This window comes from Canis lupus, chromosome 17, assembly GCF_048164855.1.
Source record: "Canis lupus baileyi chromosome 17, mCanLup2.hap1, whole genome shotgun sequence".
NCBI classification, from domain to species: domain Eukaryota; kingdom Metazoa; phylum Chordata; class Mammalia; order Carnivora; family Canidae; genus Canis; species Canis lupus.
Window position 1 is genome coordinate 56,283,862 of NC_132854.1, and position 15,250 is coordinate 56,299,111.

At 34.2% G+C, this 15,250-nt stretch overlaps 1 protein-coding gene across 6 annotated transcripts in view; it reads right to left on the bottom strand.

Moving 5' to 3' along the window:
- The window catches only part of ZC3H13 (zinc finger CCCH-type containing 13), a 94,224-nt gene that overhangs the window by 58,212 nt on the left and 20,762 nt on the right, over positions 1–15,250 (bottom strand). For all 6 annotated transcript variants that reach the window (XM_072783059.1, XM_072783063.1, XM_072783062.1 and 3 more), the window contains exons 6-8: positions 8,021–8,160; positions 7,304–7,464; positions 733–930 (exon numbers count right to left, since the gene is read on the bottom strand). In XM_072783059.1, coding sequence (XP_072639160.1) covers positions 733–930; positions 7,304–7,464; positions 8,021–8,160 — 499 coding nt within the window. The remainder of the gene's footprint in view (positions 1–732; positions 931–7,303; positions 7,465–8,020; positions 8,161–15,250) is intronic.

The following is a 15,250-nucleotide window of genomic DNA, read 5'->3' on the forward strand; positions in this document are numbered from 1 at the left end:
ACTATCACATGATCCAGCAATTCTGGATCCAACACTTCTGAGTATATATCCAAAAGTATCAGAAGAAGGATTTTGAAGAGATACTTACACATCTGTGTTTACCACAGCACTATCTGCAGTAGCCAAGAGGTGGAAGTAACCCATATGTCCAACAGGGGAATGGATATACAGACAATGGAATATCATTCAGCTTTAGAAAGCAAGGCAATGCTGTCACATACTACAACACGGAAAAATCTTGAAGATATTATGCCAAGTGAAATAAACCAGTCATACACACACACACACACACACACACACGTTCCGTTTATATGAGGTATCTAAAATAGTCAAATTCATAGAAACAAAAAGTAAAATGGTGGTTATTAGGGGTTGGGGAGCTGGGGGAAGAGGGAAAGGGAGTTGTTTAACGGGTATTCAAATGAATTTCAGATGCACAAGATGAAAAAGTTCTAGAGATCTGTTTCATGACAATGTGAATATACTTAACATTATAAACTGTATACTTAAAAACGATTAAGATTGAAAATTTCATTATTTTTATTATGTTTAAGGTAATGTTTACTGAATTGTCCCTAACTCAACATGGGAATGATTAAATACACATACACAGAGTTTTAAAATACTAAAAAAATAAATAAATAAATAAAATAAAATACTAAAAAAAGCTTCTGAAAATTGAGTATTTTAGATTCTACAAAAGATTGTTAAAAAACAGACAATCCTACTTACCTTGGCTTGTCTCTTTTTTCTCTTTGTCTTTCAAAATCTCGTCCTCTGTCTTTTCCATCTCTTGGTTTTTCTTCTATCCTATCTTTTACTTTATACTTTTCTTTATATTTTTTCCCCAGAACAATATCTTCCTGTATAGGAGGGGGTGGGCTAGGAGTTCGAGGTCCTTTCTTTTTACTCTGGTTGCCTTTTGAATTCCTAAAGGTAATACAAAGCTATCATTAGGGGTCCAAATACTTTTGGAAGGTCAAATGTGTATTTTTTTTTTTTATTTTAACAAAGGACATTTAAAAAATGGGAGCATTCCTTGCCTTTTACTATTTTATGTTAGTAATCAATATCTAGAAAAAAACACAGAAATGAGCAAATTATTAAACTTGCCACTTCTATAATTTTAAAGGGTAGTTATCTGAGAAAGTGAAGTAGGAAGAGATTCTTTCAGAAAAAGAAAATAAGACAACTGCAAGAACTGAATGCTTTTTAGCTTATACAGAAAAGTAGATGAAGAAAATAAAATCATGTATAATTGCACTTCACAAGGATAACCCTTGCTAACCTTGAACACATGCCTATACTTTTTCCATGTCTCTTCCCCTTCCCCTAATCCTATTTTAATATTTTGTAAAAGTTTCTGTACTAAACATAGCATGGAATTCTTTTCTAGGACAAAAACTGGATGTAGGTAATTATTTTTATAGGTTGTCTCAGATTTCATTGCATAGATATGCTCCATAACTTCTTTTAAACAGTTTCAGATTGCTAAGTTTTTTAGGTGGCCTCCATGTTTTATCATAACAAACCCAAAATTACATCGTTTATAAATGAAATCCTAAACACTGTTAGTAAACATTTAAATCTGAATCTTGTTTAAGAAATCTTAATTCTAAGATTATAAAAACAATCCTCTAAAATCCAGGAATTTTACCTTTCATATTTAATCTACCTAGAATTGATTATTATGTATGTATTTGATTTGGCACTTTAAATAATTTTATCCAAATGGTGTAACTTTGGCCCCTTATATACTTAAAATTGTCTGTCTTTACCTCATACCTGTACAGTCCTTTGAATATAGTATTAATATCCTTTTCCCTCAGAGCTCTATAAATAGTTACAATATCTTATAACATTTAGTGTTGCAGATGAAAAATACAGAGTGTCCATTTTTTCCCCCATGCATGTTACCCAGTCTTTCAGCTGGGAAGATTATAAAACATTCTTCCTTGGAAATTAAAAAATTCACCAAGATATATCTAGGTTTTCTTTTCTTTCTTTCTTTCTTTTTTTAACCTCCTCAGGAATGCAGTGAACCATTTCAGTCCGAAACCTTAAGTCTTTCAATTTTTAAAAATTTTTATTTCATCAATTCTCCAAATGGCCCAAGTCTCTCTGGTTAGCTTTATTACAGTTAAGGCATCTCCTGGATCTCTCTCCTCCATGTCTTTTTTTTTTTTATTATTTCCATCTCTCCTTTTGCTTTCCAATATCCTAAATATGTCTTCAAATTCAGTAATTCCTTTAAAAGCAGTATTCATTCTCCTTGTTCTAAATTTGGGAATCTCATTCTGCTATTTTCAGTTTTTTAAAAATTGTTTTTCTCCCAAAATATCTTTGTTCAGATTGCTTTTTGTGTCAACTGTCTCATCATCTCAATGCAATCATTCTCTCAAATTGTACTAAAATTATGAATTTATCATTTAAATTTGTTCTTGTTTTTTGCAACACTGAGTGTTTAGTCTGGTACTGAGTTTTGAAGTAGCCCTCTATTTTCATGGACCTGGTAAGTTTTCACCAATCATTTCGCTTTTAGTTTTGATAAATGATGACCTCAGTCTAAATCCTAGAACTTGCTTCCTGTAACCCTGAGGTCTCTAATCCCATGATTCCTTAGCTATGAAAAGGTAATGGACAGCATCTTCCTTAAAATTCCTGGCAAAATTTTAAAAAGATAAAAGTATAAAATCAACAGACCATGCTGGGCACTCAGAAACTTTAGCTCTCTTAGTCCTTATCCCTATTTATTTATTTTTTAAAATATTTTATTTATTTATTCATGAAAGACACGGAGAGAGGCAGAGACACAGGCAGAGGGAGAAGCTGGCTCCCTGTGTGGAGCCTGACATGGGACTTGATCCCAGGACTCCACGTTCCCACCCTGAGCCAAAGGCAGACACTCAATCGCTGAGCCAGGCGTCCTATTTCTTTTTTTTTTTTTTTAATAAATATTTTATTTTATTTTATTTTTTTTTTTTGAGAGAGAGAGCACAAATAGGGAGACTGGTAGGAGAAGATGGAGAAGCAGACTCCCCACTGAGCAAGGAGCCAGACATGGGGCTTGATCCCAGGACCCAGGATCATGACATGACCTAAGCTGAAGGCAGACACTTCATGGACAGCCACCCAGATGCCCTATCCCTATCTCTTTTTATCCTAGAGAGGGCTAACCATGCAGCAAATCAAAAATTACTAATGCATGACCAAATCTATTTTTCACCTTTGTCCTCTACTAGGAACCATATTAACCACATACCTTATTATATATTTATGAGATGACTCAAACTCTTAATGTATCTATCAGGTAAGTGATAAATGCCTGCATTTCTATTTTTCACTTAAAAAACAAAAACAATAGTTACTATCAAAAATTATTGTATTTTAAACATAAAATAATAGAGGAACTCTTAATATAAACTGTATTTTCACATTGCTTCCTATGACAGACTAGCTAGGTGTTTACTAAATTTTGTGATTGGCGCAGTGTTGAACCATGACTGACTCTTTCCAGACTTTACTGAAATCAGGTATGGCCAAATGACCAAGTTGCGGCCAAAAAATGTGAGTAAAAGTGATGTACACCACTTCCAGGCCTAACTAATAAAAGACTCTCATACTCCAGGCAATTGTAAACTGTATAGCCAAATAAGAGCAATATTCCAATTAATTTTTTCTTTGCCCATTCAATTTTTTGATGTCTGTAACACCCCAAGTGGAGCCATGTCTCAAGGAGCCTAGTTTACTGCATCTCTATGTTGAGGAGAGCAACCAGGACGCCTGTGTGGCTCAGTGGTTAAGCGCCTGTCTTCTGCCCAGGGGCATGATCCTGGAGTCCCGGGATCGAGTCTCACATTGGTCTCCCTGCATGGAGCCTGCTTCTCTCCCTGCCTGTGTCTCTGTCCATGCCCCCACCCCCTACTCTCTATGTCTCTCATGAATAAATAATAAAATCTTTAAAAAAAAAAAAAAAAAAGGAGAGCAACCTATTAATCAGAAACACCCATTTTGATTTTACTTCAGTAAAAATGTATTTATTTACAGAAATAAACTTCTGTAGCATTAAACTCACATTTTGGGAATAAGCTATTACAACAACCAGGGTTATAGTAATACACTCACTGAAGTACAGAATTTCTTCACTTTACCTTCAAAAATAGGTGTAGTTAGAAATCATACTTATGTTACAATATAGGGTTTCCAAGTACCTTCTAACTACAGGGGGCAAGATTGGTTTCATGCATCCTGAAGTCAACACGATCTTTCAACATTTTTTTGAATCAACTAATTATTCTTTAGTGGCACCGAGCCTACTTTCTATTTGTGTCATAGAGCTCAATTATCTACTTCTACCATTTTTAGATCCTTTCTCTTTCCTCAGAGCTATTTCTTTTGAACAGCTTTTGACTTCCTTTGTACATCTTTGTACAAAAAGCTATAAAGAAAAACTTAATGCTCCAATAAAATCTGTTTGTTTTAAAAAAAAACAAAAAAAAAAACAAAAAAAAAAAAAAAAAAGAAAAACTTAATAAAAACTAAGAAACCAAGTAGATGGACAGACAGATAACACATTGCTAATTCAAAGCCATATTGTATCTCACATATCTGCCTAAAGCTTGCTATCAGGGTATATCTCACAATGAACATCAAAGAAAACTGCCAGCTGTCAGGGAGAAGTATGAGTTCCAATTTGTCTGTAATTACGCGGTCTACTCAATATGATAACAATGTAAGACCAAGGAGTCTGTTTACCTGAGTGTCACCTCAGTTGATTTACTGGCATTGTCTAAACCACCATAGTGAATTTTAACTGAAATTCTAATCCTTACTTTTTGCTTAATATGCCTTCAAGCAGTTTACCTATGATTTAGCAATGAAACCAGAAGCTAATGATCTGACATACTTTACACACTGTAAACTGTATGGCTAAAGAAATGCTATACTTCAATGTTTTCTTTGCACCTCTAATGTACTATTTTCCAAGCTTTTCTACTTCAATGATTAAATTAATGGTGGATCCTAAAGTCACTAATATCCTAGAATACAAGAAATGTAGCAGTTAAATCAAGGTAATTATTCATGCTAAATACTAAGAATAAATGAATTACTAATAAAACAGTGAGAGAAGACTGCATGAAAAAGGACGAATAAAACTAAGCCTTCATCTAAACAGTTAAAAGAACTTTCTACAAAGAGATTAGATTTCAAATATTTTATAAAAAGAAAGGATAAGAAAGCCAAAGAAGGATATTTCTGGTAAGTTGTTTTTCAGATTATTTGTTTTTTGTTTTTCCAGAAATGGAAAGAATTCAGGGATGGTTATATAATTGGTTGGCCAAGAGGATAAAGAATAAGAACAAATGGAGTGGATCACATCACTCTACAGTTCACTTCTTCCATATTTCTTTGCAACATTTAATTTACCTAATCCAAGGAGCAAAGGAGAGGATCACATCAACTTTACAGAGTGCCTTATTAAAATGTAAAGCTCTATGCAAAGCAAGTGCAGTGGGGAGAAAAAAACAATGAACCACCAAGATCCCAATCTTCAAGGAGCTTAAATTTAACAGATATACATACATACGTGTATGCCACAGATAAAATACAAAGCAAATAGTAATATTAAGAGGGAGGTATAAATAAAATTAGATAGATATACAAAAGAAATAAAAATTTTGCTCAGTAAAGATAAATGGAAAGATTTAATGGAAAGATAGAATTTGAGCTAGACATTGAAAAATTAAAGGTGCAACAGAGTAGAAGGAAGACTGGACAAAAATATTAACAAGACTAAAAGATCAAAGCATAAATGTCATCTTAAAAAATCTAAATTTTAGAGCACGTGGGTGGCTCTGTTAGTTAAGCATCTGATTTTGACTCTGGTCATGATCTTGGGGTCCTGGAATGCAACCCCACACTGGGCTCCTCGCTCAGTGGGGAGTCTGCCTGTTTCTCTCCCTCTGGCCCTTTCCCCTACTCAAACACACACATTCATGTGTGCCCACTCTCAAATAAATAAAATATTTAAGAAAAATTTTTAAAAAAGAATCTGAATTTTACTCAACAGAATGGAAAACCATTGAGTTTTTCTATGGCATAGCATATTAATGTTCTTTCAAGATTTCTCTCACAACATCTGTAAGATGAATGGGTTGGCGTTGCTGAATAAAATGTGTATGTGTGTAGGGATGTGGGCATTGGATAAAATAAAGTTAGTAGGATATAATAATCTAGGCAGAAAGTAACTGGAGTCTAAAATATGGCTAAAGCCTCTAAAAACTAGGAAGGAAGAAGACAAATAAGAGTTTTATTGTGGGTTCAAACAGTTGCCAACTAATATGTCGGGAAGAGGTTAGTTTAGGTTTTTGTCTTGAAGAATATTCATGTATGTGCTTTAATTAAAACAAAATTTAGGGATCCCTGGGTGGTTCAGCAGTTTACTGCCTGCCTTCAGCCCAGAGCGTGATCCTAGAGTCCCGGGATCGAGTCCCGGATCAGGCTCTCTGCATGGAGCCTGCTTCTCCCTCTGCCTGTGTCTCTGCCTCTCTTTCTCTGTCTCTCATGAATAAATAAATAAAATATAAAAAAATAAAATGAAACAAAATTTAAATAGTACAGAATAACAATAAATGGAAGTCTTTCTCTCTTAGTCCCTCAATGTAATCATATTACATCATTTCTATTTTTATTTCCTCAACTGGCTACTGGAATAATTCTAAACAATATCATCATTCTGCTATGTATATGCTATGAAGAATCTAATCTCATGACTACATGCACAAGGAGAAAAAACATTCACTACGTGTAACTTGTAACAGTGAATATCTGTAAACTGAAATGTTCAATAGGAAAGTAAATATATAAGTACTCAAGTGAAAAAAGGCTAAATACATCAATATAAATATAAAAAATAGTGAGAAAGCTGCAGAAGCAAAGCTTTATTATGGAAGTATTAAGATTAAATAAATAAAAATAATACATATGAAACTATAAACACACTTGTACAAAAGTCAAAAACAAAAAATTTGAGAGGGAAAGACAGGATATATATATGTATTATGTTTTATTCTTAAAAAATAAAAAGCTCTGAAGCATATGTAGGTGGGACACAGACATTTTGTTTTACTGTTCTGTATAACTTTCTTAATTTAGAATTGAAACACTTTATAGTTTTTTGGAAGAAAAATCTTACATTAAATACTGAATGTATTGTAAGTACCCTTCTGTAATCTACTAATTCTTTTAAGCATTGTTTCAGAAAAAGGGATTTCATTCTGACATTATTTACCATCCTACTGACCTCTGCTGGTCCAATAAGGGCGAGGATACTGCAGTTGTCTTCCTGTCTTTCTTGCTTGCTGAAGATGACGACTTAGGGCTTGATTTTCGCTTTGGAGATTTGCTTGATTTTCTCAGAGAAGGTGACGGAGATAATTTTGATCTAATCACTTCTGGTGAAACCTTTTAAAAGTATTCAGTAAGTCAGTTTGGAAACTCCTCCAATTATGGCTGTTATAATCAACAACAAAGCAGGTATTTCTAAAGCATACCAAGCTTCAGATGAAATATTATGGGCTATTACAGTCACCATGTATTAATCTGATTCCTAAACATGTGCTTATAACCAATATGATAAATAACTGCCATAACATAATATCAATAAAGTAAACTAAAATTATAAAACTTCAAAATCTCCTCAGAAAAATCACATATTATACTCAAATAAATTGTATCTCTAAAACAAGTATTTGAGAAATATCTTAGGCTTAAAAAAATAGACGTACATAGATTCAAATCCTGTTCAATATTAGCTAGTGATTCTACACAAGACAACCTGTTTAATCACCTGTTCAAAAGCAAAAATATTTACCAAATAATGTGAACATTAAATGACTAACATATATGAAATAGTTGATATACAATAATTTGATCAGTGTATCAATATCCTAATACAATTTAAGATAGATCAAGCAGCTAATGAGTTCTCTGATCACATATATTTCAATAAATAGCATACCTCCTTTTTAATAATAATTTCTTCTCTCTTGTCCATGTTTTCTTGTTCTAGCTTCATTAATTCCCTCTGTATCTTCTGACGTTTCATTTCCAATGACAACTCATGAACATAATCATAATTAATATCTCCATTGTCAGAATCTTTAAAATAAAAATTCCATTACTTGTCAGAAACTATCAATTTTCTATACCAAAAATTAGAGAAATTTTTTCCACTAATTTTTTATACAAATTAAAATGGTAGATTCTTTCATTAGAATAACACACTTCTAGGGATTAGGTGGCTCAGTAGGTTAAGCAACTGACTTCAGCTCAGGTCATGGATCCCAGGATCCTGGGATCAAGCCCCACATCGGGCTCCCTACTCAGTGGGCAGCCTGCTTCTCCCACTCCTGCCTCAGCTCCTTTGCTTATGTGCACACGTGCTTTCTCTGTCAAATAAAAAAAATTTAAAAAAAGAATAACATACTTCTCAAAGATAAAAGAAATATATACTGTTTCTATGAAGGATTAAAATCAGTATCGTTTGATTCTCTATGAAAACCCAACAGTTTTAAAATTTCTGAGTTTTCTGAAAGTGGTTTTGAGTTGCCTGGGGGTTGGGATTTTGGTTGGGAGATGGGATTTTAAAAGATACAATTAAAAGCTCACATGTAAATTATAAATATTAAAGATACCAAAGCCTTCAATATTTCATGCTAAGTATGACTGATTTCATTATCTCCTTGACTTTTTTTTTTAATGGATTCATTAGTATTAAATGAAGGTTACATTAGGTGTCCTACATTGCTTCCATATTCCTTTATTAGTGACACAAATGATTTGCTTCTAAACTGAAGTTTGGTAATTTTAATATTAATGTGTATAGAAGCTAATGTCTGAAGGATCTGTAACATTTCCATTATAAGGGAGGAGTACTAGTTCCTCAGATTAAAACTGTCCATCTCCTCAAAAGATCTGATACCAGGTCTTTATTTCCATTCACCTTTTCCAATGAAAAAAAATATGATAGCTGGTTAAGTAGGGAACAAAAAAAGAAAGAATGGTGTGCAGAGCTATTTCATCACAATATGTAGGAGTTTTCAGTGGCTATTGACACTGCCACCCCACCTCTCACCCTCTGAAATAATTCCATGAAATCTAGAGGAAGGAATTTCAGTGACTCGTCTCCTATCATTGTTCTATCCTATGACAATGCTGGACTTGACTGCTTATGAACTGAAGTGCCCTCTCAAACTATACTTTTAGCACTGAAGATCACCATCCCTTAACCTGGGGTAAAGAAATAAAATGAAGAACTAAAAGGCAATGAAAATAGATAGTCCTACTTGATTGCTTGAAGCACACAAAAAATGAACATCATTGTCATGCATAGACCAAATATGTTAAAATGCCAACTATCCATCCATTTTTATGTCTGGGAACTGAGAGGGTAGCTACACAGCCTTTAACTGTGTAACTAAATTGATTACTCATCTGCTATTGGAAGATAATTTTTCAGTAAATACAGAAAATAGACTAAATCACATTTTTCAGTCAGAAAGCAATTACTAAATATTTAAGGACATAAAATTTCTACTAGATAAAATGACTGGACATACTGAATTTTTAAACATTTTATTTATTTGAGAGAGAGAGTGAGCATACAAGCAGAGGAGGGAGGTAGAGAGAGAGGGAGAAGCAGACTCCCCACTGAGCAGGAAGCCCAACTGGGGATCAATCCCTGGACCCCAAGACCATGACCTGAGCTGAAGGCAGATGCTCAACTGACTGAGACACCCAAGTACCCTAAGGAAGTGATTTTTAGGAACATAAAATAGAAAAATACACACAATATGTAAGGCTGACATTCTTTATGTATAGAGAGTTCTTACTGATTCAATGGAGAATGAGCAAGGAAACAAATAGGCAATTCACAGAAAGAAAAAAATGCAAATGGTAGACAAATATGACTTTTTCATGTATTAAAGGGTCATTTTTTCCTAATTACAATACTAAGTATTAGCAAAGGTACAGATAAAAGGTATGTTCATTTTCTGAAGGTAACAATGTAAACTAGACATATATCTATCTTGGAAAGTAATTTGGCAACATGAGTAAAAACCTTGAGAAGACTCATACCCTTTAATATAATAATTTTGCTTTCAGTAATCTATTTTATGCAATAATCATAGATATATAAAAAGTATATACATATGAATAAAAGATTATAAATATTTCTTTTTGTCTTTAACATATACATTTGATTAAAAGTCTGAAAAATTTTTTTAAAGATTTACTAGACACACAGTACTACACTAGTTCCTATGATAAATAAATAAAAGGAAATTTAAATAACCAAATAAAAAACACAAACTTGAGGGTGAAGGATTGGAAATATAGAAAGCAACAAGATAATGAAAAGTTCCGTACAATAAGAATTTGTACTTGATCCTGAAGGAAATGGGAATCCAATTTTTTAAAAAAGATTTTATTTATTGATTTGAGAGACAGAGAGCAAGCACACGTGCATGCACCAGCAGGGAGAGGAGAGAGAGAACCTCAAGGGGACTCCTGCTCAGTGCACAATCCTAAGATCCCGACCTGTGCCAAAACCAAGAGTTGGAGGCTCAACTGACTAAGCCACCCAGGCAACCTGGGAAATCTGAATTTTAAAAAGAATGAAGTCAAGCCATTTATTCTCTCATAAGAGCATTTTGCAACTCATGGAGTGGAAGAAGACATTTGGAATACATGTATCTGATAGAGATCTTATATCCAAAAAATATAAGGAATTCTTAACAATTAAAAATAGTTAATACAACAGAATAGGCAAGTCTGGGACACATAGTTTATAAAACAGATTGTACAGTGGTCAATAAATGTGAAAAAGTTCTCTTTTATTAGCCATTAGGGAAATACACACTAAAACCACAATAAGAGGGTTGCCTGGGTGGCTCAGCGGTTGAGCGTCTGCCTTCAGCTCAGGGCATGATCCTGGGTTCTGGGGATTGAATCCCACATTGGGCTACTTGTGAGGAGCCTGCTTCTCCTTCTGCCTATGTCCCTGCCTCTTTGTGCCTTTCATGAGTAACTAAACAAAATCTTTAAAAAACAAAACAAAACAACCACAATAAGATACTAGCACACACCTCCAGAATGGCTAAGATGAAAAAGACAAAGACCATATGAAAAACAATAACCGTGTTTAATTTGACATCACCTACTAAAGATGAACATATGCAAATTCCATGGCCTAGCAATCCTACATCCAGGCATAAACTAAAGAGAAATGGGTACATGTTTAGCAAAAGATATGATTAAGAATAGTACTAGCACTTTATTCAGCTCAAAATTGGATAAATTACAGTATATTCATATAATACTATATAGCAATAATAATTAAAGAACTATGTGCAATAAATATGGTTTAATCTCAAAAAGATATTTCAAGTAAAAGAAGCTAAACATAAAAACAGTACTGTGGTAGATTCCATTTATATAGAGCTCAAAAACAGATAAAATTAATCAATGGTGGTAGAAATCAGGGCAATAGTTATCTTTGGGAGGCAGGAGTTGAGAAGTAGTGATGAAAGGGAGCACAAGGCAGGTTATGGATATCACTGCCTATTTATTGATTCCGGTGCTGGTTATACAAGTCTGTTCTGTTTGTGAAAACTCAATGAGTTGCACACATGAATCATGCACTCCTCTGAATGAATACTATAGTAAAAAAAAAAATTCTTTTAAGATTATTTTGACTTTCAAGTAGAGAATGAATTAGGTGATAAGATTAACCTCAAGGCATGAGGTTAAGTTATTCTGGTAAAATATATTTGATGGTAATAAGTATCTTAGTAACTAAAATATTACTAGTCATTCAGAAAAATAGATGATTCTAAAAGATATTCAGTAGGTAGAAATGTTGGGACTCTATAAATATCTAGGTTGAGGGGACTAAGTATCAAATAATGATTCCCTAGCTTTGAGGGACCTAGTAGAAAAGCACTGCTCTCAAGATAAGAAACTCAGTGATATCCCTTAATGGATGCCTCAATTGAGAGCTTCAGATACTGGAGTCTTTAATAGATAGATGCTACTGATGCCCTAAAAGCATGATTTCATCTGGAAGGAAAAATTAAAATTGGGAAAAGGTGGCTAGGGTAAAGGGAAAACAACTGAAAGCAGAAGCCACTTATAGAAACAAGTGGTTCTCAAAAAGAATGGTCTGAGGACTCCTGGGGAACTCCAAAACAATTCTGGGAGTTTTAGAAGATCAAAAATATTTCTATAATACTATAGTATTTGGTTTATTATTCCTTCTTGAGTATGTAGTGGAGTTTTCCAGAAGTCACATGATATGTAATATCATTAACAGACTGAACGCAGAAGCAGATATGAAAATCTACAAGTCTTCTATTAAGCCAGATGTTAAAAAGATTTATAAAAACATGTAAAACACTGCCCCTCCCCATAATTTTATTTTTAATTTGCAAAACATATCTATTTTCCATAAAAGTATATGCTAGGTTTATTACTGTCCTTATTAAATAAATTCATAAATAAGTATTTTAAAAATTTCTCAGATTCAATTTCTAATACAGTAAGAATTGAAACAGATAATCCACCAAGTTAAGAGATGTTTGGAGGGGGATGCCTGGGTGGCACAGCTGGTTGTGTCTGACTCTTGGTTTTGGCTCAGGTCCTGATCTCAGGGTGGCTGAGACTGAGCCCTGCATCAGTGTGGTGTCTGCTTAACACTCTCTCTCCCTCTCCCCCTCCCTGCTTCTTGCGTGCGCGTGCTCTATTTCTCTCTCTCCTCCCTCTCTCAAATCTTTTTTTTCTTAAAGTTGTTTGAGATCCTTTAAAAAAGTGAAAAGTGTCCTTAGACCCAAAAGTTTGAGAAATATTGATATAGAGCAATTTCTTCTGAATCTAGCTAAAATTGCTATTTACTTTATTTTTTTTTAAACTTTTTTTTTTTTAATTTTTATTTATTTATTTATGATAGTCACAGAGAGAGAGAGAGAGAGAGAGAGAGAGAGAGAGAGAGAGGCAGAGACATAGGCAGAGGGAGAAGCAGGCTCCATGCACCGGGAGCCCGACGTGGGATTCGATCCCGGGTCTCCAGGATCGCGCCCTGGGCCAAAGGCAGGCGCTAAACTGCTGCGCCACCCAGGGATCCCTGCTATTTACTTTAGACTGAAAATGTAGAAGGAAAGTCTATTAAACTAGTTAACAGTCTCATTATCCTGGGATTAAAATGGCTAAATTCACGCATCAGTATTCCTTCAAACATATTTTTTGTTAAATATTTTATTTATTAATTCATGGGAAACACAGAGAAACAGAGACATAGAAAGAGAAGCAGGTTCTCTGCCGGGAAGCCTGATGCAGGACTCGACCCTAGAACCCTGAGATCATGACCTGAGCCAAAGGCAGTCACTCAACCACTAAGCTACCCAGGTGCCCCTCCTTCAAACATATTTTTAATATATAAACAATCAAAATCTTTAAGTTGCAATTAAGAGAAGCTGTAATAAGTACCCATGTGTATATTTCCTATGTAAATCTACTATAGAAGGCATCTACTCACCTTTTAAAGAACTTTGTACAGAAAAGCCTCTTGTAGTAAAATCACTTTAGTTTTTTTTAAAGATGACAGTCTAGAGCAAAGCCTTGGGAATCAACATTTAAGAGAGAGATAAAATACAAGGAACCCCTGTACAAGACTGAAGGGTTTCAAAGGAAGACAGAAAACCTGAAGAGGGGTAGATAGATGAAACTGAAGGGGAAAGTGCTTCCAGACATTTGAGAGATTGTTGCAGAAAAGCAACAATCTCTCAAATGTTGCAGAGAGATTACAGAAGAGAGACAAGCAAGTCTCCATTTATTTACCAAAGAGGAGGTTATTAGTGACCCTGAAGAGCAGTTCTAGTGAAGACATGGGTCAGAAAACTGAGTAAGTATTGAGGTGAAAATCTAAAGACAGTAAGGTACAGAATTCCTTCAAGAATTTAATTGTAAAGTGGGGACAAGCAGGGTGATGGCTAGAGTCAGATGTAGAGAAGAGAAAGTGTATCCAGATGGATGTTAGAGATATAAAAAAGAATGTATGTCAAATGAGCAAGACTGCAGAGCTGGGAAGAAAGTGAATCCAGAATAAAGGGGAATACAATCTTACACAGCAGAAGGGAGGCTTCTTACCCAGAACAAAAGAGAAAGAGTAAAGGTCAGGTGGGAAAAGAAGACTAATTTATCAACTTCTTGATACCACACTTAGAAAGTTAGTAGATGGTGAGTGTATCGTCTCTATAGTAAACAGCTGACAGGAACTATGAAAGGTCCACTGGGAGATTTAAGGAGAGGGTTTAAAATAGCTATTATGAAAACAACCAGAGAACTGTCTTAGGCTTTTACAAACCTTTTAAATGGGAATATAAAAATTTTTGTTTTTAAAGATAAGTATTCAGTACATTTCAGAGTGTTTTTTATCCAAAAATAATTAAGATGGAAAAAAATGCTGAGTTAATCCCTTCATACTTCATAAAGTTCACTATCCAACCTTGAATAGTCAAAGTTTGTAATATTTTGTTTCAGTATATTAACTACTTAGGCAACTATAATGGGAAATCATAGCTGCTTCTACTGCTGTTTTGTAGAAGGTATAAAATTGGCTTATGAAATCCCTATAAACTAATCATAGGAAAGTTTCCTATGTGCTCTTGGGAGTAAGTTTTAAGCAGACAACAATGTCCAAAGATGGAATGGATTTTCGTAAAAATACTGATGTTCAAGTTACCGGAGAGGCATTCAGCACATTTTTCACCTATTAGAATATGTCTTCAGAGATTGCTCTTAAAATGTAACAGAAAGCATTTTAGGCTTACAGGCTCTTGGTTCTCACAGATGTCTATTCATCCACTATAGCTAAAAAGCAGCCACAGGAAATATGTAACCAAATGAGGATGGCTGTGTTCCAACAAAACTTTACTTGCAAAACCAGGTGGCCGGCTGGCCCGTAAGTTATGGTTTTTTAACGTCTGGTCTAAGTTTTTAGTTTACTGCTGTGGAAGTTGCTTAAATTTTTACATTCTTTAATTCTGTCATCTGTTAGCAGAAATACAAAGCTATTGAATTAATAAGGAATATTATATAAATTACATAAAAATGCCCAGCACACTCAAAGCAACAAATATGAGTTTTCTTTCTCTGTATTTGGTAGTGTGAGGCTGTAGTGCTCACTTTCAGA